The sequence below is a fragment of the Microcaecilia unicolor genome, chromosome 1 (assembly GCF_901765095.1).
Source record: "Microcaecilia unicolor chromosome 1, aMicUni1.1, whole genome shotgun sequence".
NCBI classification, from domain to species: Eukaryota; Metazoa; Chordata; class Amphibia; order Gymnophiona; family Siphonopidae; genus Microcaecilia; species Microcaecilia unicolor.
In genome coordinates this window covers 619,282,189-619,307,869 of record NC_044031.1, presented here as the reverse complement: position 1 = coordinate 619,307,869, position 25,681 = coordinate 619,282,189, and the positions used below count along the sequence as shown (strand labels likewise).

Here is a 25,681-nt window from a genome sequence, read left to right as displayed (position 1 = left end):
CACCATATGCCTGGAATAGACTTCCTGAGCCAGTGCGTCAAGCTGCATCTCTGGCCGTCTTCAAATCTAAGCTAAAAGCCCACCTTTTTTTTTAACGCCTAACCCTTGTTCACTTGTTCAGAACCTTTGTTTTATCATCCTCTCTCTAATATTCCCTTATCTCTTATTTGTCCTGTTTGTCCTAATTAGATTGTAAGCTCTGTCGAGCAGGGACTGTCTCTTCATGTTCAAGTGTACAGCGCTGCGTACGTCTAGTAGCACTTTAGAAATGATAAGTAGTAGTAGTTACTGCTTGATAGAGCTTACAATCTAATTAGGACAGACAAACAGGACAAATAAGGAATTAGGGAATTACTAAGGTGGGAATGATAAAACATGGATACTGAACAAGTGAGTAAAGGTTAGGAGATAAAAGCAGCATCAAAAAGGTGGGCTTTTAGCCTAGATTTGAAGACGGCCAGAGATGCAGCTTGACGTACTGGCTCAGGATGTCTATTTCAGGCACATGGTGCAGCAAAATAAAAGGAACAGAACATAGAAACATGATGGCAGATAAAGGCCACATGACCCATCCAGTTTGCCCATCCTCTGTAACCCCTAATTCTTCCTGTTCCTAAGCGATCCCACATGCTTATCCCATGCCTTTTTAAATTCTGGAACAGTACTCGACTGCACCACCTCCACTGGGAGGCTATTCCACACCTCCACCACTCTTTCTGTGAAATAATACTTCCTTAGGTTAATCCTAAGCCTATTCCCTCTTAACTTTGTCGTATGCCCCCTCATTCCAGAGCTCTCCATTTGAAAAAGGCTCTCTTCCTGTACATAAATGCCCTTGAGCTATGTAAACGTTTCTATCATGTCTCCTCTCTTCCAGTGTATACATGTTGAGGTTCCTAAGCCTGTCCCTATAATTTTTGCATTCAAGACCGCTTACTAATTTCGTAGCCGCCCTCTGGACTGACTCCATCCTGTTTATATCTTTCCGTAGTGTTGTCTCCAAAACTGCACGCAGTGCTCCAAATGAGGCCTCACCAGAGACTTATACAACGGCACTATCACCTCCTTTTTCCTGCTGGTCATGCCTCTCTTTATGCACCCAAGCATCTTTCTGGCTTTGGCCGTCGCTTTTTCTACCTGTTTGAAAGCTTTAAGGTCGTCAGACACAATCACCCCCAAGTCCCGCTCTTCCTTCGCACATTGAAGCACTACACCCCCTATACTGTACCGTTCCCTTGGATTGTTGCAACCCAAGTGCATGGCCCTGCATTTTTTGAGATTAAACCTTAGTTGCCAAATATCGGTCCATTCCTCTAGCTTCGTTAGGTCCTTCCTCATGTCATTCACACCCTCCAGGGTATCCACCCTTTTGCAGAGGTTAGTTATCATCCGCAAAGGGACAAACCTTACCAGACAGCCCTTCTGTAATATCGCTAACAAAAACGTTAAAAAGAGCCAACTCTAGGACCGATCCCTGCGGTACTCCACTGACTACCTCCTTTTCCTCAGAGCAAGCTCTATTTACCACTACCCTCTGTCTCCTACCATTCAACCAATTTTTTATCCAATCAGTTACTCTAGGTCCCGCACCGAGGGCACTCAATTTATTTATCAGTCGCCTGTGCGGAAGCATGTCAAAGGCTTTGCTGAAATCCAAGTATACCACATCAAGCGCCCCTCCCACATCCAACTGTTTGGTCAACCAGTCGAAGAAGACAGTCAGATTCGTCTGACACGACCTGCCACTAGTGAAGCCATGCTGCCTCGGGTCAGGCATTCCATGTAGTTCAAGAAATGTCACAATCCTCCTTTTTAGAAGCATTTCCATTAGCTTACTCACCACCGAGGTAAGACTGACAGGTCTGTAATTCCCAACCTCTTCCTTACTTCCACTCTTGTGCAAAGGAACCACATCCGCCCTTCTCCAGTCCACCGGGACCACTCCAGTTTCTAAGGAAGCATTGAACAGGTCCACCAGACCCTCACAGTTGAAACTGCGAGCACCACGACATCCTCTTCTTCTTCACCGACCATGCAGACATTTGAGAAGGGTAGGCAGGTAAGACCTAATTTTTCCTTCTATACCATCCCTCCAGACCGGCACAGATAAATGGGAAGTACCAAAACAGTGACCATTAAAGGTGGAACCCCTGGAGCCCAATCTACAAAACCCGGGCCCCAAAGGCCGCGTCCTGTCGTGCCTGCACATCCACATGAAAGTGACGCACAAAGAGGACCAGACTGCCACTTTGCAAATATCCTGAGGAGAAACCAGCAAACATTCAACCCACAAGGTTGCCCCAGGGTGGAATGATACTTAAGGAAAGATGCAACAGATTTTCTTTTAAGAACATAAGTAGAGGTCACCATCTCTTTAATCCACCATGCTATGGTAGCCTTGGAAGCTGCCGCACCTTTCTTATGACCACCCAAAAGGACAAACAGGCTGTCCGAATGCCAAAATTCCTCTTCAAATACATCCGCAAGGCCCTGTGGACATCCAATGTCCGCAGCTGCCACTGCTCCAGAGAGCCTCCTCATTCTCCCAATACCGGCAGCAAAACCAACTGGAAATCATAACCACTATGGGAAGAAAGGATGGTAACTGGCCACAGAGTCACCTGCTCTTTGGAAAATTGGAGAAAGGGCTCCCTGCACCAGAGAGCCTGCAGCTCTGAAATCTGACATGTGGAGGTTATAGACACGACTGTCTTCAGTCTAGATCCTTGAGTATGCACCCTCCAAATGTTCAAAGAGAGGGGAGACCAATACCGACAAAACCAGATTCAGATCCCAAGGAGGCAGAGAACAAACGAATAAACCAGCAGGCGAAGACAACAAACTCCCAGAAGGAAACGAACATCCAGATGAGAAGCCACTTTTCTCACACCAGAGCTCTGAAACATACCAGAGCCGCCACCTGCACCCACAAAGAGGCTATGGCAAGGCCTTATCCAAACCATCTTGAAAAAGTCCCACAATATGCAGAAGGGACACCCGCAATGGAACGAGATGCTCACTGCACCAATCTTCAAAAATATGGCACATGCGAACATACGACAAGGACATAGCCATAAGACAAAATGGTGCCCGATCAGAAGATCCTCCATAAATGGAAGACACAGTGGTTCTTGTACCAGGAGATGCATCAGATCTCCGTACCACAGTCAGCAAGGCCAATCTGCCAACACTGTCAGACCATCATGACGTTCAATCCTCAGAAGAGCCCTATCTGTGAGGCGCCACAGAGGGAACACATACAGAAGCACAGACGCCAGCCACCACTGCATTAAAGTATTCAGACCCTTCTCCTGAGACTCCCTGCGCCTGCTGAAAAACAAATGCCTTGGCATTGCAAAATGTCACTATTAGATCTAACAGGTGCTCCCCATTTGCTCACTAGTCTGGGGGGGGGGGGGGGGGCGCTGTCTCCCAGACTCCACTCCCCAGGATCCAGCTCCATCCTGCTGAATGTTTTCCACACCACCTACGTGTGCTGCTGACAGGTCCTTTAGATGTCTTTCTGCCTAGGTCATCAGGAGGGCTGCTTCCTGGACCACCAGACAGCTCTTGGTGCTGCCCTGATGATTGACGTAGGGCACTGCTATGGCATTGTCCGACAGGATCCAAACGGCTGGTCCTGGAGAAGACTCTGGAAAGCCTTCAATGTGAACCGAATTGCTCTGGTTTCCAACCGATATCAACCAATGTGTCTCCTATCCCAAACAATGAGCCCCCCCATCCTGAATAGCCGGCATCCATCATCACTACCATCCACTGGGGGGGGGGGGGGATCCAGCTGCATGCCTTGTGACAGATTGCAAGAATCCAAACACCAGCGCGAGTTGCATCTCTCCTGCCTCTGAAGGGGAAGGTGAAAGGCCATGTCCTGAGACTGAGGAGGCAACCTGGAGAGAAGAGCATCTTGCAGTAGCTGCATATGGGCCCTGGCCCACTGAACCATATCCAAGCTCACTGCTTTGGAACCCAACACCTAGAGGTAATCCTGGGCCAGGGGGCATCGTGCATGCAGTAACAGCTGAATCTGATCCTGCAGCTTCTGAATCCTGCCCTCTGGAAGAAATACTCTCCCTAGAAGACTATCGAATCAAATGCCTAGACACTCCAGTCACTGTGAGGGAATCAATTGACTTTTGGCTAGGTTGACCATCTAGTCCAATGACCAACAACTGAACAATTTGCTCAGTTGCCAAAAGGCTCTCCTAAAGGGACTTTGCTCGAATCAACCAATCATCCAGATATGGTTTAACTTATGACCTTAGAAAATATCTGAGGGGTAGTGGCCAGCTCGAAAAGAAGCATGCAAAACTGGTAATGGCATCCCAAAGTCGCAAACCAAAGAAATCTCTGATGTGCCGGATGAATTGGAATATGAAGATATGCTTCCATCAAATCCAGAGATGTGAGGAACTCTCCTGACTACACAACTACAATGACTACTACTACTACTTAATATTTCTAGAGCGCTACTAGGGTTACGCAGCGCTGTACAAATTAATAACTAAGGACGGTCCCTGCTCAGAAGAGCTTACATGCAAAACTGGTAATGGCATCCCAAAGTCGCAAACCAAAGAAATCTCTGATGTGCCGGATGAATTGGAATATGAAGATATGCTTCCATCAAATCCAGAGATGTGAGGAACTCTCCTGACTACACAACTACAATGACTGATCTCAGGCTTTCCATGCAAAAAGAGGGCATGCGAAGAGCCCAATTCATCCCCTAAATCCAGGATGGGGCAAAATGACCCTTCCCTTCTTTGGTACCACGGAATAGTGACCTGTGCCCCGCTCTTCGCATGGAACTGGAATGCCCGCCCTGAGGTCAACCTCTGCAAGGTGGCTCGAACAGCTTAACTTTGCAGGGTTTTAAAAGAATTTGGATAATTTCCTAAAAGAAAAGTCCGTAACCCATTTTTAAGATGGGCTGAATTCTAGGAAGAGCAACATAAAATCTCTGCTTTACTGTTTTGGGATCTTGCCAGGTACTTGTGACCTAGATTGGCCACTGTTGGACGCACTATACTGGGCTTGATGGTCCTTCGGTCTACCCCAGTATGGCAATACTTATGTTCTTATGCTCCAAGGAGTCCAACAAAAGGACTCCAGAAATGTATCCCGCATAGCAATCTCAAACCACTTATAAAAACCCACTGATTTGAGGTATCTGGGCCCACCTACGATAAAACCTTTAGCTGTACCCCCCCCCCCCGAACCAGAGAGTGGGTCCAAACACCTTCATTGTTAGGAACGACTGGGGGCTGTTATAGATCTGAGTCCCGACCTCCTCTGTGACCTCCTCGAAATAACCGCGTTCTCTGGAAGAAGCGACTACACTGAATAGCTCCAATCATACCCAGTTTATACTGGCAAGCCTACCTGAAACACCCCCTATGTGAAGAAGGGACCTGCCAACTTAGGCTTATCCTCTGGCAAAGGAGGAGCATTAGTTGCAGTAGTTAACTCAAACTCCTCAACAAGGACCCTGTAAAGGGAAACTTACTGAGCTTAGACCTGGAAGTTGCATCCGCCGACCAGCCTCTAAGCCACAAGGACCTCCTGACCACCAGCCACACTGAGTGCCATGGCTGAAGAATGCAATAAACCATACATAGCATCCAATAAAAATCTGACATAGCATCTCAATTTTAGTAAAATCCTGGTCCACCAACATCTAGTCATCCGAAGAACAATCCAAAACATGCTCAGCCCAGTGAAAACTGGCCCTGGCAACTAAATCACCGTAGATAGCAGCCTAAACCATCAGCTGCTTCAAAAGGGATTCCATCTTCCAATCCTGAGGGTCCTTCAGAGCAGTACCTCCATCAATAGGAACCTTAGTCACCTGAGAGACTACAGCATCCATAGTTGGAGGCCACAAGGTCTCTCTATCCTGGTCAGTGATGGGATACAAGGATATCATGGACCTTGCGAACTTGAAGGGAGTGTCCAGAAAGTTCCACTGTATCTGAATGACATCCCTAATATCCTGACGCATCAGGAATGACTTCGAAAACTTCCTGATCCCTTTCAATAAGGGAACAATGGTCTGTAGAGCCTCCTTCAGCTCCTCCTAAATCCTCAACACATGTGCAATTAAGTCCTGTAGATCCTTCACGTGGAAAATACATACAAAAGGAGTCCTTGCCACAAGGAAACTTCTCTATCCAGGCATCTGCCTCCCCCAACCCCTCCAGCTCCAAGGGTTCTTGTTGAGCCTAGTCCTGCTCATCTACAGAAAAAGGAGAATCCGCCTCCAGAAACATCATCTCTCTAGGTGACAGCCTAGTAAAAATAGGCAATTCCTAAATATCTGCTCTCCATAGATGCCTGTATAAAACACTGCTCCAAACAAACAGACGGCGAGTAGCACCTTGAAGCAGAAAAACTATCATCCTCGCCAAGACACTATCAGGGTTGAGACCACAAGGGGTTGAGGGCGCACGATACAAACTTTTGGCAGGCTCCATGGTACAGGTCCCTGCAGCCATCTTGAAGCGCAGGCTCCCTGTTACTACCTGTTTCTTGACTTTTAAAATTGAACCTCAACATGACAAAACATAAAAAGAAAACACCCAAAGAGATTAGACCTGGTATTCTTAGAACAGAGATGGCTTTGAGAAAGGCTTCCCGCTACTGAGTAATGGGTGGAAGCTACTGGCAAAGAAAGCCTCTTAAAAGCCATGGACTCTTCTAGAGGTCTGAAAGTGGGAAACACTGAAAAAAGATACCGAAATCAAACAGCCAAAAAAAAAATTAAAAAAATTTTTTTAGACGACAAAAGGTATAACTTACCTCTGCAAACAACTCAGCTTGACTTGCCAGGCAGCAGTCAGTCATACATAAAAGGATGGATAAAAAAAAAAAAAAACATTCACCTGGAGTATTGTGTTCAGTACTGGTCTCCGTATCTCAAAAAAGATATAGTAGAATTGGAAAAGGTACAGCGAAGGGCGACGAAAATGATAGTGGGGATGGGACGACTTTCCTATGAAGAGAGGCTGAGAAGGCTAGGGCTTTTCAGCTTGGAGAAGAGACGGCTGAGGGGAGATATGATAGAAGTGTATAAAATAATGAGTGGAATGGATCGGGTGGATGTGAAGCGACTGTTCACGCTATCCAAAAATACTAGGACTAGAGGGCATGAGTTGAAGCTACAGTGTGGTAAATTTAAAACGAATCGGAGAAAATTTTTCTTCACCCAACGTGTAATTAGACTCTGGAATTCGTTGCCGGAGAACGTGGTACGGGCGGTTAGCTTGACGGAGTTTAAAAAGGGGTTAGATAGATTCCTAAAGGACAAGTCCATAGACCGCTATTAAATGGACTTGGAAAAATTCCGCATTTTTAGGTATAACTTGTCTGGAATGTTTTTACATTTGGGGAGCGTGCCAGGTGCCCTTGACCTGGATTGGCCACTGTCGGTGACAGGATGCTGGGCTAGATGGACCTTTGGTCTTTCCCAGTATGGCACTACTTATGTACTTATGTACTTATGTACTCATTTGACCCAGCCTCAGTGATTTTTACCCAAACTGGGAGATGAGGGAGTCAGCACCACCAAGTACCATCCAGATTCAAATATCACCTCCAAGGAATGAAAATGAGCATAGTAACCCCCTGCTCAACTAACATCAAGATTAGGGGCGATCGAGCCAACAGAGAAGCACCAAGGAGGAGCATGGATTGTTGCTATTTGGGTTTCTGCTGGGTACTTGTGACCTGGATTGGCCACTGTTAGAAACACAATACTGGGCTAGATGGACGCTGATCTGACCCAGTAAGGCTAGTCTTATGTTCTTACGAGCTGCATGGTCCTTCCACCATCAGCTTGGAGACAAAGAAAATACTGAGAGTGTTTTTTGCCGTGTGATATCTTTAAAGGGTAAATCACTTCGAGCTACTTATTTTCTCTGTCTTCATCTGCTGGTAGGTATGGACACAATCTATTTTTATTTATTTATTTATTTATTTGGATTTGCTCACACCTTTTTCAGTAGTAGCTCAAGGTGAGTTACATTCAGTATTTCCTTGTCCCTTGAAGGCTCACAATCTATGTTTGCACCTGAGGCAATGGACGGTTAAGTGACTTGCCCAAGATGACAAGGAGCAGCAGTGGGAATTTAACTGGGCACCTCTGGATATCAAGACCGGTGCCTCTAACCAGTAGGCCTCTCCTCCACTTGTCTGGACTGGTATGGATGAAAAGGATGTTGCCTGGCTACTTTGATGTCTTGCATTCATCACTGGAAGTTGAGGAGATGGGGGGGGCACATTTTGAGAGCAAACCGCAGATTGAAATGGTAGGTGTACGCAGGCATGATCTTGACGGCATGGCTGGGAAGAACATACATGTAGTGGACAGATACAGTTGAGGAAAGAGCTGGTGTCCTTGCTCAAAGCCCACCTCTTCAATGTCGCTTTCGGCACCTGTTATACCTCCATTCAGGAAATCTAGACTGCCCCAATTTGATTGACTGCACTTTTTATCCTTTAGATTGTAAGCTCCTTTGAGCAAGGACTGTCCTTCTTTGTTAAACTATACAGTGCTGCGTAAACCGGGCAGCGCTTTAGAAATGTTAAGTAGTAGTAGTAGTAGTGTCAGCCCTACAAAGCACCTACTTCAGACTAGAGTGCATGAGACCAGAGTTCCAGAAGGTGAAAGGCTATTGCTTGCATTTGGTTATACATTGAGATCCATGAAAAAATTGTTGGCCTGTGGAATAAGATGAAGTCCTAGCGATATTCCCCTTTTTTCATTTTGATTTTTAAATTAACATAAGACCAACTTACACATCTAGATAGCAACATTACAGTGCTTACCTACAGCCAGGCTCTGGCAGGCCTTTCTGTACCTATCAGCAAGAGGAGGAAGATCCCAGGAATGTACCTCAGCCAAGACCTAAAACACACACAGCATAGGACCCTCAAATCCAGCCCAGACAGACCTTATGCAGAATACTATGCAAGCAAACAGAAGGCTGTATACAGTGGTTTAGCTTTGGGTGTTAACACAAATCTTTGACTTCAAACATCCCCCTCCCCAATCAAATAGTTTAGATTTTATCCAGTCAAGGATTTGGCTGTACGTAATTTATCCCTTATCTTAGGACAGAGTTAAAGGCATGCCAAGGGCAGTTTGAGTTTACCCCTGTGAAGAAACAGTGTGTTTTAAGCTTGCAATATGTATCTGATGTTTTCTTGCATTAATTGTGTCTAGAAGCGTATTTCTCCTATTTGGCCAGCAGGTGGTATTTCTTTGCTGTAAAGCGGTTACAGAGGACCTCTCTTTCTTTTCAGTTAGCACACAGATAAAGGAAATACCTGTAGTGATGTAACCAGTTTTTGGTTTTTTTTAACTTGACTGTTTTGGGTTCTGATTGGCCCCAGAAGCTCATCTCCTTTGGACTTTACTGTTTTTTTTTGCCAGTCTTAACCAGAAAGAAAAGAGAGCAGGATCTCTTTGCTGAGGCTCAGTAAACAAATAGTTATATATCCTGATCTTCCCAACTACATTTCAGAAAGTAAGCAAATGTTTGGTTAGTGTTATAATTTATTTGTTGCATTTGTAACCCACATTTTCCCACCTATTTGCAAGCTCAATGTGGCTTACATAGTACCGTGATGGTGACTGCCAATTCTGGTATGACAAATACAGAGTGGTATTGTGTTAAAGTACATGAGTGACAGACACATTAGAGAATCAAGGAGGAAGAATTAAGTTTTGTCCAGTTCGAGTATTAGTTTTGTTGTGTTGTAGGGTTCAGGCATTTAAGTTGGATCATTAGGGTATGCCTTTTTGAACAAGTTAGTTTTTAATGATTTCCGAATGTTTGTTGGGTCATGCATTATTTTCATGACATTTGGTAATGCGTTCCATAGTTGCGTGCGTATGTTGATTTGTATTTGAGTCCTTTGAAGCTTGGGTAGTGTATACTCTAGTGGATCCTCTTCTACTTCTATACCACTGTCAGTTGGTGTACCTCAGGGATCTGTCCTGGGACCTCTTCTTTTCTCCATCTATACTTCTCAGCCGAAATCCAGGCCAAAGTATCAGCCTGCCTGTCCGACATTGCTGCCTGGATGTCTCAGCGCCATCTGAAACTAAACATGACCAAGACTGAGCTACTTATCTTTCCCCCTAAACCAACCTCTCCTCCTCCCCCATTCTCTATTTCTGTGGATAACACTCCCATCCTTCCTGTCTCATCAGCTCGTAACCTTGGGGTCATCTTCGACTCCTCCCTCTCCTTCTCTGCACATATTCAACAGACTGCTAAAACCTGTCGTTTCTTTCTCTATAATATCAGCAAAATTCGCCCTTTCCTTTCTGAGCACACTACCAGAACCCTCATCCACACTCTTATCACCTCTCACTTAGACTATTGCAACTTGCTTCTTACAGGTCTCCCACTTAGCCATCTCTCGCCTCTTCGATCTGTTCAAAATTCTGCTGCACAACTAATAATCCACCAGTGTTGTTATGCTCATATTAGCCCTCAAGTCACTTCACTGGCTTCCTATCTGTTTCCGCATACAGTTCAAACTCCTCTTATTGACACTCTGCAGCTCCTCAGTACCTCTCCACTCTCATCTCTCCCTACATTCCTCCCCGGTAACTCCGTTCACTGGGTAAATCTCTCTTATCTGCACCCTTCTCCTCCACTGCTAACGCCAGACTCCGTTCCTTTTATCTTGCTGCACCTTATGCCTGGAATAGACTTCCTGAGCCGGTACGTCAAGCTCCATCTCTGGCCGTCTTCAAATCTAAGCTAAAAGCCCACCTTTTTGATGCTGCTTTTAACTCCTAACTCTTGTTCACTTGTTCAGAACCCTAATTTTATCATCTTCACTTTAATATTCCCTTATCTCTTGTTTGTCCTGTTTGTCTGTCCTAATTAGATTGTAAGCTCTGTCGAGCAGGGACTGTCTCTTCATGTTCAAGTGTACGTCTAGTAGCGCTATAGAAATGATAAGTAGTAGTAGTTGTGTAGTGGAGATTTAGGTAGGTGCGTGTTGATCTTTCCGTGTTTCTTAATGAAATTAAGTTGTTTACTTTGAATTTAGGAGCAAATTATTTCATGTATCTACTGTATGATTTCTCATTCTCACTGGTGTTTTACATGACGTGTAAATTTTAAGGTTCTAGCTGCTGTACTTTCCAAGATAAAAGTGGACATAGGTACATAAGTACATAAGTAATGCCATACTGGGAAAAGACCAAGGGTCTATCGAGCCCAGCATTCTATCCACGACAGCGGCCAATCCAGGCCAAGGGCACCTGGCAAGTTTCCCAAACGTACAAACATTCTATACATGTTATTCCTGGAATTTTGGATTTTTCCAAGTCCGTTTAGTAGCGGTTTATGGACTTGTCCTTTAGGAAACCGTCCAACCCCTTTTTAAACTCTGCTAAGCTAACTGCCTTCACCACTTTCTCCGGCAACAAATTCCAGAGTTTAATTACACGTTGGGTGAAGAAAAATTTTCTCCGATTTGTTTTAAATTTACTACACTGTAGTTTCATCGCATGCCCCCTAGTCCTAGTATTTTTGGAAAGCGTGAACAGACGCTTCACATCCACCTGTTCCACTCCACTCATTATTTTATATACCTCTATCATGTCTCCCCTCAGCCGTCTCTTCACCAAGCTGTATAGCCCTAGCCTCCTTAGTCTTTCTTCATAGGGAAGTCGTCCCATCCCCACTATCATTTTAGTCACCCTTCGCTGCACCTTTTCCAATTCTACTGTATCTTTCTTGAGATGCGGCGACCAGAATTGAACACAATACTCAAGGTGCGGTCGCACCATGGAGCGATACAACGGCATTATAACAACCTCACACCTGTTTTCCATACCTTTCCTAATAATACCCAACATTCTATTTGCTTTCTTAGCCGCAGCAGCACAGAGCAGAAGATTTCAGTGTGTTATCGACGACGACACCCAGATCCCTTTCTTGGTCCGTAACTCCTAACGTGGAACCTTGCATGACGTAGCTATAATTCGGGTTCTTTTTTCCCCACATGCATCACCTTGCACTTGCTCACATTAAACATCATCTGCCATTTAGCCGCCCAGTCTCCCAGTCTCGTAAGGTCCTCTTGTAATTTTTCACAATCCTGTCGCGATTTAACGACTTTGAATAACTTTGTGTCATCAGCAAATTTAATTACCTCGCTAGTTACTCCCATCTCTAAATCATTTATAAATATATTAAAAAGCAGCGGTCCTAGCACGGACCCCTGAGGAACCCCACTAACTACCCTTCTCCATTGTGAATACTGCCCATTTAACCCCACTCTCTGTTTCCTATCCTTCAACCAGTTTTTAATCCACAATAGAACATTTCCTCCTATCCCATGACCCTCCAATTTCCTCTGTAGCCTTTCATGAGGTACCTTGTCAAACGCCTTTTGAAAATCCAGATACACAATATCAACCTACTCCCCTTTGTCCACATGTTTGTTCACTCCTTCAAAGAATTGAAGTAAATTGGTCAGGCAAGATTTCCCCACACAAAAGCCATGCTGACTTGGTCTCAGTAATCCATGTCCTTGGATGTGCTCTGTAATTTTGTTTTTAATAATAGCCTCTACCATTTTCCCCGGCACCGACGTCAGACTCACCGGTCTATAAGGTAGAAACATTGAATGGGTAAAATTGATCCTTTTAATGTTTCAGCCATATTACGGTGGCTTTCTAGCATAATGAAGTCTGAGACTATTACAAAAAAAAAAAAAAATAGTCCTACATGCAGGCTGGATTGTTTGATGTGGGAAAAGTCTGCACTGCATCCGATTCGAATATCACTGTCATACTCTGATTGTGATGAAAGTCTGGCTTTCTTAGCTGAAACATTGGTATATTCCACCGTTTTCCAGAAGCTACGTTTCTGTCGTGGCTTATCCTCATCCTGTGTTCCAAATTCTGGAACAGCCAGTAATGTGTGAGCGATCTCCACCCATGGCTTTGCTGCTGCTGTCTGGCAATGGTCCATCAGCAGTTTGCATTCTTATGATCTCTTGAGTTGCAACTGCATAACGGATTCATAGTTAGTGTTATAATTGATCCATATTTCAGTTACCTGTTATTGTTTGCTGATTGCACTATTTTGTTCCACTGTTCAAGTTTTTAAAAGACTACTACTACTAATCATTTCTATAGTCCTACTAGATGTACGCAGCACTGTACACATTATATGCATGTACTTTCTCTGTCCCTAAAGGACTTGCAACCTTAGGTTTTTGTACCTGGGGCAATGGAAGGTTAAGTGACTTGACTCTCTGTCTGGACCAATAAAGAATCCTGGTGGTTTGTGTGTTGGGTCTGAGTGCTTTCTGGGAACAGTGGGAATATTGGGAGTGTGGCTCCAGTAACCTAGAAATCACTGGGGATAATGAGAGCAGGAGACTCGCCCAGAGGCGGTTGAGACCCAGTCGGTGGCAGGAGGGTGCTAGTGTAGAGCACAAGCAGCTGATGCAGGCGGCAGTGTTGGGGATAGACCCTATAAGTGGCCGTGGGGTAACCCCAGGTGGGTGGCTAGGTGTTTCATGACAACCCCAGTAGCACTGATACTCAGTGCTGTACTTTAAAGATAATTGGGTATGTCACACTGAACAAAATGCTGGTCTAAAGTTATCTGGACATGTCTCTCTTATTTGGCACTACAAAATATATGGAGTTATCTATTTTGTCTCCACGGAGTTGACAGCACTGCCTGCAATTGAAGCAGATGCTCCAGTGTAGACCCCATAGCTAAGCTAACCTCTTCTTGGCCAGGGTCTGATAGAAGGAAATAAAGGCATCAATGACATTGTAAGAAAACTCAAAAAAAAAAAAAAAACCCAAAAAGCAGAATAATTAAACAAAACAAAAAAAGTGCTTTCAGTAAAATAAGCTTGCAGCCTGACATTATTTATTTGTTACATTTGTATCCCACATTTTCCCACCTATTTGCAGGCTCAATGTTATGGATCTGAACCTCCTGGGATAACATCTATACATGGACATTGTAGACCAAGGCCCCATGGCATTACCCCAAACATTTGTAGCAAACTTCATAGTAGGTCTGCCACAAAATGCCTAGCACCCGCCTGGGGTTAACCCTGCAGCTACCTAGAAGGTCTGCCCTCAGCACTGATCAGGCCTGCCTGAACCTGGGCATGTACTCTATACTAGTACCTTCCATCCCACTGACTGGGTCCCACTTGCCTCTGATCAAGTCTCCCACTCTCAAGTTATTTCACTGTGATTTCTAGGTTACTGGGGCCACACTCTCAAGAGTTCCACAGTTCCTGGAAAGCACCCACAGACCCAACACACAATGTTGCTAGTTTATTGGCTCTGTTGTCCTGGACTGACTAAGAATCCTGGTTGTTTGATTGTCACAGAATTAAAACAGTGCATCATATAAAACAGAAGGAAAAGTAATAGGCAATAACAGGTAACTGAATAAGGATCAATATTAAAACTGTCTAAACACCGTCACTACCTGGGTAGTGCCTGGGAAGCTTCAGGAAATTAACTGTTCACAAGCCTTGAACAGGGTCTCAGGACAGAGATATTTACCTCTGTGCTCCCAAGCTGAGCCTAAAGATTACCTCAAACTTTAGGTGGGACAAAAAAAAAAAAGTCACCATCTGCTGGCCAAACAAGGGAAATGCACTAGGGAATAAATACGTCATGCATTCACATAAGAAGTCACACCCTGTTTCGTTACAAGGCAATAGACAATTCAATTCATTTAATTTTCCTTAACTTTTGGGAAGCACACAGAACAATCTCTACTGATATTCAGACCAAAATATATGCAGATGAGGTGTTACCTCTTCATTGTTCTGTAATACATGCAAGATAGGGTCATGATGTGCCAGTAGTGCTCCCTCCTTCTTCAGAGTCAGGTGTGGCAGCAGCCCACATGTTTGGTAATAACGCTGGGATGCCTGCTCAGCCAACCAGGACACAGGCCGCGTTTCACTGCTGCTGAAACCAGAGATATCACTAAGTCTTATGCACACAGAGGTATCAGAACAAGCTAGGCCTGGATTTCCTAGCAACATCACAGTCAAACCAAATCCCAAACTACAGAGATAAGGTCCATGCATCAACAGTTCATCAAAGCAATACCTGCAATTATAGTCAAATATTTCTGAAACAAACAGGTTTTCTGAAATCTTTGAAAAGCCATATAAGCAATGGAGGAGTAGCCTAGTGGTTAGTGCAGTGGACTTTGATCCTGGGGAACTGAGTTCAATTCCCACTGCAGCTCCTTGTGACTCTGGACAAATCACTTAACCCTCCATTGCCCCTGGTACAAAATAAGTACCTGAATATATGTAAACTGCTTTGAATGTAGTTGCAAAAACCTAGGCAGTATATCAAGTCCCATTTCCCTTCCCCTATATTTAATGAGTCATTCCACTCACTAGTAGCTCTAAACAAATTTTTTAATCAATTGTATTCTTGTACTCTTTGCCGGAGGAGGTGGTAACAGTGGTTAGTGTATCTGGGTTTAAAAAAAGGTTTGGACAGATTCCTGGAGGAAAAGTCCAAAGTCTGCTATTGAGACAGACATGGCAAGCAACTGCTTGCCCTGGGATTTGTAGTATGGAGTGTTGCCACGATTTGGGTTTCTGCCAAGCACTTGTGACTTGGCTTGGCCACTGTTTGGAAAACAGGATACTGGACTACATGGACCATTGGTCTGACCCAGTATGGCTACTCTTATGTAAATTAAAATGTTTAGATGAAGGAAAATAGTTACTTACCTGTAGTAGGTATTCTCCAAGGACAGCGGATACATATTTTCACATGCAGGTGAAGTCATTTGAAATAGCCCTGTGAAGAACAGCTCTCCAGCTTCAGTAAAACTTTGAAAGAGTTCACAGAACATGCGTGAGTGCCTTCCCATATAGGACCCAGCCAGTCAACAGTCAACCTAAATAGTGAATGATACATACCTGTAGCAGGTGTTCTCCGAGGACAGCAGGCTGATTGTTCTCACGACCGGGGTGACGTCCGCGGCAGCCCCCACCAACCGGAAAAAAGCTTCGCGGGACGGTCGGCACGCAGGGCACGCCCACCGCGCATGCGCGGCCGTCTTCCCGCCCGTGCGCGACCGCTCCCGCCAGTTGAATGACTAGCAAAAGATGAACACACAACTCCAAAGGGGAGGAGGGAGGGTAGGTGAGAACAATCAGCCTGCTGTCCTCGGAGAACACCTGCTACAGGTATATATCATTCACTTTCTCCGAGGACAAGCAGGCTGCTTGTTCTCACGACCGGGGTATCCCTAGCTTTCAGGCTCACTCAAAACAAGAACCCAGGTCAATGGAACCTCGCAACGGCGAGGGTACAACAGAAATTGACCTACGAAGAACAACTAACTGAGAGTGCAGCCTGACCAGAATAAATTCGGGTCCTGGAGGGTGGAGTTGGATTTACACCCCAAACAGATTCTGCAGCACCGACTGCCCGAACCGACTGTCGCGTCGGGTATCCTGCTGGAGGCAGTAATGTGATGTGAATGTGTGGACAGATGACCACGTCGCAGCCTTGCAAATCTCTTCAATAGTGGCTGACTTCAAGTGGGCCACTGACGCTGCCATGGCTCTAACACTATGAGCCGTGACATGACCCTCAAGAGCCAGCCCAGCCTGGGCGTAAGTGAAGGAAATGCAATCTGCTAGCCAATTGGAGATGGTGCGTTTCCCGACAGCGACCCCTAGCCTGTTAGGGTCGAAAGAAACAAACAATTGGGCGGACTGTCTGTGGGGCTGTGTCCGCTCCAAGTAGAAGGCCAATGCTCTCTTGCAGTCCAATGTGTGCAACTGACGTTCAGCAGGGCGGGTATGCGGCTTGGGGAAGAATGTTGGCAAGACAATTGACTGGTTAAGATGGAACTCCGACACCACCTTCGGCAGGAACTTTGGGTGGGTGCGGAGCACTACTCTGTTGTGATGAAATTTGGTATACGGAGCATGAGCTACCAGGGCTTGAAGCTCACTGACCCTACGAGCTGAAGTAACTGCCACCAAGAAAATGACCTTCCAGGTCAAGTACTTCAGATGGCAGGAATTCAGTGGCTCAAAAGGAGGGTTCATCAGCTGGGTGAGGACGACGTTGAGATCCCATGACACTGTGGGAGGCTTGATAGGGGGCTTTGACAAAAGCAAGCCTCGCATGAATCGAACGACTAAAGGCTCTCCAGAGATGGCTTTACCTTCCACACGATAATGGTAAGCACTAATCGCACTAAGGTGATTCCTTACTGAGTTGGTCTTGAGGCCAGACTCTGATAAGTGCAGAAGGTATTCAAGCAGGTTCTGTGCAGGGCAAGAACGAGGTTCTAGGGCCTTGCTCTCACACCAAACGACAAACCTCCTCCACTTGAAAAAGTAACTCTTTTTAGTGGAATCCTTCCTAGAGGCAAGCAAGACCCGGGAGACACCCTCAGAGAGACCCAATGCAGCGAAGTCTACGCCCTCAACATCCAGGCCGTGAGAGCCAGGGATTGAAGGTTGGGGTGCAGCAACGCTCCGTCGTTCTGCGAAATGAGAGTCGGAAAACACTCCAATCTCCACGGTTCTACTGAGGACAACTCCAGAAGAAGAGGGAACCAGATCTGACGGGGCCAAAAGGGCGCTATCAGAATCATGGTGCCGCGGTCTTGCTTGAGCTTCAGTAAGGTCTTCCCCACCAAAGGTATGGGAGGATAAGCATACAGGAGGCCGGTCCCCCAATGAAGGAGAAAGGCATCTGACGCTAGCCTGCCGTGTGTCTGAAGTCTGGAACAGAACAGAGGCAGCTTGTGGTTGGTCTGGGAGGCGAAAAGATCCACCGAGGGGGTGCCCCACTCTCGGAAGATCTTGCGTACCACTCTGGAATGGAGCGACCACTCGTGCGGTTGCATGACTCTGCTCAGTCTGTCGGCCAGACTGTTGTTTACGCCTGCCAGGTACGTGGCTTGGAGGAGCATGCCAAACCGGCACGCCCAACGCCACATCCCGACGGCTTCCTGACACAGGGGGCGAGATCCGGTGCCCCCCTGCTTGTTGACGTAATACATTGCAACCTGATTGTCTGTCCGAATTTGGATAATTTGGTAGGACAGCCGATCTCTGAAAGCCTTCAGTGCGTTCCAGATCGCTCGGAGCTCCAGGAGGTTGATCTGCAGATCCTTTTCCTGGAGGGACCACAGACCCTGGGTGTGAAGCCCATCGACATGAGCTCCCCACCCCAGGCGAGATGCATCCGTCGTCAGCACTTTCGTGGCCTGCGGAATTTGGAATGGACGTCCCAGGGTCAAATTGGTCCGGATGGTCCACCAGAGCAGTGAAGTGCGGCAACTGGTGGAGAGGCGGATGACATCTTCTAGATTCCCGGTGGCTTGGAACCACTGGGAAGCTAGGGTCCATTGAGCAGATCTCATGTGAAGACGAGCCATGGGAGTCACATGAACTGTGGAGGCCATATGACCCAGAAGTCTCAACATCTGCCGAGCTGTGACCTGCTGAGACGCTCTGGTCTGCGAAGCGAGGGACAGGAGGTTGTTGGCCCTCGCTTCGGGAAGGAAGGCCTGAGCCGTCTGGGTATTCAGCAGAGCTCCTATGAATTCCAGAGACTGGGTGGGCTGGAGATGGGACTTTGGGTAATTTATCACAAACCCCAGCAGCTCCAGGAGTTGAATAGTGCACTGCATGGACCGGAGGGCTCCTGCCTCCGAGGTGTTCTTGACCAGCCAATCGTCGAGATATGGGAACACGTGCACTCCCAGCCTGCGTAGGTACGCCGCCACCACCACGAGGCACTTTGTAAACACTCGTGGGGCGGAGGCGAGCCCAAAGGGCAGCACACAGTACTGAAAGTGTCGTGCGCCTAGGCGGAATCTGAGATACTGTCTGTGAGCTGGCAGTATCGGGATGTGAGTATATGCATCCTTTAAATCCAGGGAACATAGCCAATCGTTTTTCTGAATCATTGGCAGAAGGGTGCCCAAGGAAAGCATCCTGAACTTTTCTTTGACCAGGAATTTGTTCAGGCCTCTCAGGTCTAGGATGGGACGCATCCCCCCTGTTTTCTTTTCCACAAGGAAGTACCTGGAATAGAATCCCTGCCCTTCCTGCCCGGGTGGTACGGGCTCGACCGCATTGGCGCTGAGAAGGGCGGAGAGTTCCTCTGCAAGTACCTGCTTGTGATGGGAGCTGAAGGATTGGGCTCCCGGAGGACAATTTGGAGGCAGGGAGGTCAAATTCAGGGCGTATCCACACCGCACTATTTGGAGAACCCACTGGTCGGAGGTTATGAGAGGCCACCTTTGGTGAAAATATTTTAACCTCCCCCCGACCGGCAGATCGTCCGGTACGGACACTTTGAGGGCGGCTATGTTCCCGTGGATCCAGTCAAAAGCCCGTCCCTGGCTTTTGCTGTGGAGGAGCAGGGGGCTGCTTAGGCGCATGCTGTTGACGGGAACGAGCGCGCTGGGGCTGTCCCTGTGCCTGACGAGGCCTTCGGGCCGGCTGGTTGTACCTACGCTTTGCAAAAGAATAGGGTGCAGCCTGCCGGGCCCGGGAAAAACGTCCACCTGCTGAGGTGGATGCTGAAGGCGCCCGGTGGGAGAGCTTGTCGAGAGCGGTTTCCCGCTGATGCAGTTGGTCCACCATCTGCTCGACCTTCTCACCAAAAATGTTATCCCCCCGGCAAGGGACGTCGGCCAGTCTCTGCTGGGTGCGGTTGTCCAGGTCAGAGGCACGCAGCCATGAGAGCCTGCGCATCACTATACCTTGGGCCGCAGCACGAGATGCCACGTCACAGGTGTCATAGATACCCCTGGACAGGAACTTTCTGCACGCCTTCAGCTGCCTGACCACCTCCTGATAAGGCCTGGACTGCTCCGGCGGGAGCTTCTCGACCAGGTCCGCCAGTTGTTGCACATAGGTCCGCATGTGAATGCTCATATAGAGCAGGTATGACTGGATGCGGGTCACGAGCATGGAGGATTGGTAGGCCTTCCTCCCAAACGAGTCCAGAGTGCGAGACTCCCGCCCCGGGGGCGCCGAGGCGGTATCCCTCGAACTCCGTGCCCTCTTGAGAGCAGAATCCACGACCGCCGAGTCATGGGGCAATTGGGGCCGCATTAACTCTGGGTCGGAGTGGATCCTGTATTGGGACTCTGCTTTCTTGGGAATGGTGGGGTTAGTTAACGGTCGCACCCAGTTCCGAAGCAGTGTCTCCTTGAGGACATTGTGCAGCGGCACCGTGGAGGACTCTCTAGGTGGCGATGGATAGTCGAGGACCTCGAGCATCTCGGCCCTCGGCTCTTCCACAGAGACCACGGGGAAGGGAATGCTGATAGACATATCCCGCACAAAGGAGGCAAAGGAGAGGCTCTCGGGGGGTGAGAGCTTCCTCTCCGGTGAAGGCGTGGGGTCCGAGGGAAGGCCCGTAGACTCCTCTGAGGAGAAATATCTAGGGTCCTCCTCTTCCCCCCACGAGTCCTCATCCTCGGTATCGGACATAAGCTCATGTAGCTGAGTCCTGAACCGGGCCCGGCTCGACGTCGAGGCACCGAGGTCTCGGTGTCGTCGAGCGGTGGACTCCCGCGCCGGCGGGGACGGAGCTCCCTCCATCGACGTCGACGGGGACTCCACCTGCGTGGCGGTCGAGACCGGCGCCGCAAGCGGCGGCGGTGTCGACGGCCCCGGCGCCGGGCTAGAGCTCACCGGCGCCACAGACATCGGCGCCGAGGGCACAGCCTGGCGCATCAGCCCTTCCAGGATCCCCGGAAGGATGGCTCTGAGGCACTCGTCCAGGCCCGCTGCCGGGAAAGGCGGTGGGGCCGGTAGGGGTGTCGGTGCCAGAAGCTGATGGGGGCCAGGAGACGGCACCGAGGTGCCGGAACCCTGACGCGTCGGTACCTCCACGACCGACGGGGACCTCTCCTCTCGACGATGACGCTTCGGCGCCGCCTCCTCTCCGATGTCCGGATGCACCGAGGGCGACCGGTGACGACACTTCTTGTCTTTCTTCCGATGCGCTTCACCGGTGCCGGGAGGTATGGAGGAGGAGGAGGAGGACGATCCCCCTCGGTCCCGGGGAGCCGGGTCAGACAGGGTTCGGTCCCGAGGGCCACGGGCTGAGGGAGTGACCGGGGCCGACTGCCCACGCGGCCGCTCACCTCTACCCTCGCCAGCGGACCGGCGGGCCGACGGGACCTGTTCTCCTGGGGTCGATGCCATCGGTGCCGATGTCTCGGGCATCGATACCGGTACCGAAGGACCGGGCGTCGATACCGATGCCGTCGAGGTCGACGTCGAGGGGCCGGCGCAAGTTCCAAAAAGACGGTCCCCGCAGAACTTGCCTCGCAACCTGAGTCCGTTTCCGGAGACCGAGACACAGGGAACACGACTTGATATTGTGCTCCGGCCCGAGGCACTGGAGGCACCAAGCGTGGGTGTCGGTCTGCGAGATCGGCCGGCCGCAGCGACCACACTTTTTAAATCCACTCGGGACCCTTGAGGACATCGACGGAAAAATCGCGTCGGCGAAGTCAAAGTCGTCAATGGTGGCTGAAATCACACCACGAAAAGGAAAACGACCGTGCGGCCACTAGGCCGCAATGCGGCGTCCCCGCTGGAAGCGAGGGAAAAAGGGAGCGCGTGCTCCACACGCGCAGGGTTTCTCTTTTTTTTTTTTTTCAAAAAGAAACCGGACGGTAACTAACAACGATAAACAAAGAAAAAGCACGATCCGCGTAAACGCGATCGAAATCCGGCGGCTGAATCAGAGAGAGCGGCGAGGCACGACTCTCTCCAGACGCGGAAAAAAAGGAACTGGCGGGAGCGGTCGCGCACGGGCGGGAAGACGGCCGCGCATGCGCGGTGGGCGTGCCCTGCGTGCCGACCGTCCCGCAAAGCTTTTTTTCCGGTTGGTGGGGGCTGCCGCGGACGTCACCCCGGTCGTGAGAACAAGCAGCCTGCTTGTCCTCGGAGAAAGAATTTTACTCCACAGGGAGGAGGAAAAGTATATGAGAATATCTATCCTGTTGTCCTCTGGGAACACGACCTACTGGTAAGTAACTGTTTTCTCTGAAGATATCTAATACCATACCCGACACCCTGCTTCTCAGTGTCTAAGAGTACTGTGCTGTATGAGTCCCAAGTTCCAGCACAGCTCTGAACGCCTGCTCTTCAGACTCATAGACGTTAGTGATGTGCCCAGTTCAAATCCAGACCTGACCCCCATTCAAGGGCTGTGTGTATTGCTGCAAAGACCCAAGCTATATATACAGCCTTGATTTTCATGCCTCAGTACTTTGGAAGCTGGGAATACTGCCATACAGCTAACCAAAGTACCATCTCAACTTGACCTCTCCTTCTCAGGCCTAAAGGAGCTAAAAGTGCTATTTAAGTAGGCTTACACAAGGAAGTTTAATTGACAGGAGACTGCAGGAGCATGCTTGGCCAATTATCTGGCCTGAAGCCAGTAGGCAGAGCTTGTTGCCACATGAAGTAATATATTTTGAGAGTATCAAGATGGCAGCAGCTGCATAGGGAAGCAATTAAACCTCTTTGGGTGTAGATGGCTTCAGTCTTGTCAAATGAAGCCAATCCCCTGTCAATCAAACCTCCTTGGGCTTACATTACATCCTGTCCAATGGTGGTGGTGGTGGGGAGGCATATCCCTCTGAAGAAAATGAAGACTAGCATCTGTGCCAGGGGTAATGGAGGAATTGTTATATCCCTGAGAGGATACACACAGATGCAAGACTGCATGCCCGTGAACAGGAATCTCTCATTTGTAGGAAGGGTAAATTACAGCTGGCAGTTTCTGTGAACAGCAGCTCAATGGACATGATTATTTTATACTACTTTTGTCTTGGCTAGCTGTATTTATTTTTAGGCAACCTGGAAGTGGTAAACAAATGTGTAAAATCAGGTCCCAACGTGTCAGTACCTGGGGAGTATAGGGATCAGGAAGACTTCATCCTGAACTCTGACCCGGACTCTGATGGTAGGAGGGACAGCTGAGCTTGTTGCCACATCAGGAATCTATGAAGAGAGAAGGGAAACAGGATTGTGTGACAGACAAATGACTAAACAGAAGGGGGATATCCATCAATGACACAATGATGTCTGGATATGACCCCCACTACTGCTCCAGAACTAAACACAGGGAGAGCAATAGTTAAGGCACTGCTATGGACAAATCAGGTTTTTTTAACCCATGAACATAAGCTCTTTGATCACTACTCACCCTAGGTTAAAGATGTGTTTTTATTATTATTATATAATACCACATATGTTGATTTAATCATGAACTGATGAATGTGACTGTTGGGCAGACTGGATGACCGTTCAGTCTTTATCTGCAGTCATTTACTATGTTACTATGTGCTTTTATGTGTAGACTAGAGGCAGTCCCGGGGACAGAGTGTATGGGGGGACTGAATTACATCTGTACTTTTGTACTGAAAATTATAAATAAAGAAAGCAGGCAATAATCACTGTTGCAAAATTTGTGGGTAAACAAATCTGTAGAGTTTGCACTGAGGCACCTAGTTTTGATTTACTCTTTAAGAAGCCAAATTTCAAACATTTTACCAGCATAAATTGTCTGTAAAAAATGCACATCCTCTAGGCAGCTGAAAAGCCATGTGTTGTTCCACAATGTATGTGCTTTCAGCCACATTAAGAAGAGAACAGATGTTCTAAGAAAATGGAAAATACAAATGCAGATAGCATTTTCAGATCTTCGCATACACTTTCCCAGGAAAAATCTATCTGCAGGAAGAGAAATCAGGTCTTACCTATTGTTTTAGTCCCAGTAGACCAGTACTATGCTAACATTGTATTATAACTCTGGTATTTGAATTCCAGTTCTGTTAAATGTGTATATTTTTGATACTGTTTCACAGTAGTTCTATTATTAGGTTTCAATTTACTGTTTTCAAGTTTACCTCATTTATTGTATTTATTCTTGGTTATTTTACTATTGTTACTACTACTACTTATCATTTCTATGGCGCTACTAGACGTACGCAGCGCTACGTTTTTTGTTATGCTGTTAACAAAATTGTAAGTTTTATGTTATAAATCTACGCTTACAGCATAATTCAAAGTCTTATTTCCCTTGTCCACACTCATAAATAATAAAATGCAGGAGGCACTCAGGCTGACCTGGCACCTCCATGCCTGCACTTCACTCTCACTCTGAGCAATGTCGATAACCCACTGCCTGACTGGCATGTCCCCATTTATTATATGTGGGACAACAGAACACGCAGCAGACAAAGCATCTGACTAGTTACTTCCACGCTTGTCAGCCTTATGCTTCCGCTTTTGCCCAGGACCATGAACGCTTTAACAACAGCGCCTAAGTCTGCACTTATGGGCTTTACATTGCTGTGGCAAAAACTTTGTGCTGCAAACTCAGCCACATTCTTCCTTCTTTCAAGCACCTCAACCCATGCAAAACCCCTCCTGGGGAAAAGGGGACGTATAAAGAGAAGGGACTTAGACTCCTCCAAGTTTCTTCTTAAGTATCTGCTTTCTTTTAGACATGTTATTTAGGTTGAAACTAAAACTTGGCTCTACTGTAACCAGAGACAATCGGTTCAGGGGTTTATTTGGCCAAATCAGCTCAGAAGGTACACAATGTAACATCATCATCCACTGGAGACAACAAAATACTACCTCTGGCTACACAACACCCTTAAGGGGAAAATTACACAGAACTATTTTATTTCTATTTATTGTATTTATTTAAAAAATGTATAGACCACCTATAAGCTAGGTGGGTTCCAATTTATTAACAGGTTCCAGACTACTCTGGAGAGGACACTAAAGAAAATGCAAATACAAGAGACACGGCATGTACTATGCACCTGCAGCAACACTGTGAAAGTACGAAGGTACTTCCACTCTCAGAGCTGGTGCAAAGCCTATGTGTAAAAAGTATGTGTAGTCTTTGCAACAATGCAGCAATTTGAAAAGTGTCACCCTAAAAGCTCCCTGCCCCTAGTGGCTCTTGCCAATATTCCTGAGCCAGCAATTACTACCATGTTCACCATATCTTTTTTGAGCCAAATATTCCAGGATCAAACATGATAAACATCTCCACTATCTCCAAACAAGTATTGTAGATTCCTTCTAAAACTCCAGAACCCTTCCTCTTCTCATGTAATGTGCTGCAGATCCTTGCCAAGCTCTTCGAGTCAATCATGATAACCTCCACTTTTACCCTAATATTCCAGAGACAGCTATTAAACCCACCCACCCCCACTTGAGGTAGATCCCTACTAGTACTGAAAAGCTAGACAGAACCCTCACCCCCACCCCATCTTCCCTAATATTCTATGGACCCTATAATCCTCTCCTCTTCCTAAGGAATAGATCCCTTCAAATACTCCAAGGTGATGTGTGTGAGCTCTGTTCTTTACGTTATTGTAGGTTCTTTCTGTTTCTGATTACTCCTTTTTGTAAGTGTGTATACCACTTAGCCCTGCGCAACAGTTTAGTCAGCATAGAAAGTAGTAATAAACTGTAAGGGCAGAAACTGTAAGCTCCACCCTCTTTGGGTTAGATTTCTAATATTCCAGGGTGAAACATTATTCCATTTCATTCTATAACTTGGCATCTAAGGAGAAATTACAGTAAC

The 25,681-nt window shown here is 47.2% G+C and overlaps 1 protein-coding gene across 1 annotated transcript in view; it reads right to left on the bottom strand.

Annotated features, from left to right (window-relative positions):
* TONSL (tonsoku like, DNA repair protein) overlaps positions 1 to 25,681 on the bottom strand; it is a 281,739-nt gene that overhangs the window by 88,521 nt on the left and 167,537 nt on the right. The window contains exons 18-20 of the mRNA XM_030220206.1: positions 22,979 to 23,073; positions 14,851 to 15,004; positions 8,845 to 8,923 (exon numbers count right to left, since the gene is read on the bottom strand). Coding sequence (XP_030076066.1) covers positions 8,845 to 8,923; positions 14,851 to 15,004; positions 22,979 to 23,073 — 328 coding nt within the window. The remainder of the gene's footprint in view (positions 1 to 8,844; positions 8,924 to 14,850; positions 15,005 to 22,978; positions 23,074 to 25,681) is intronic.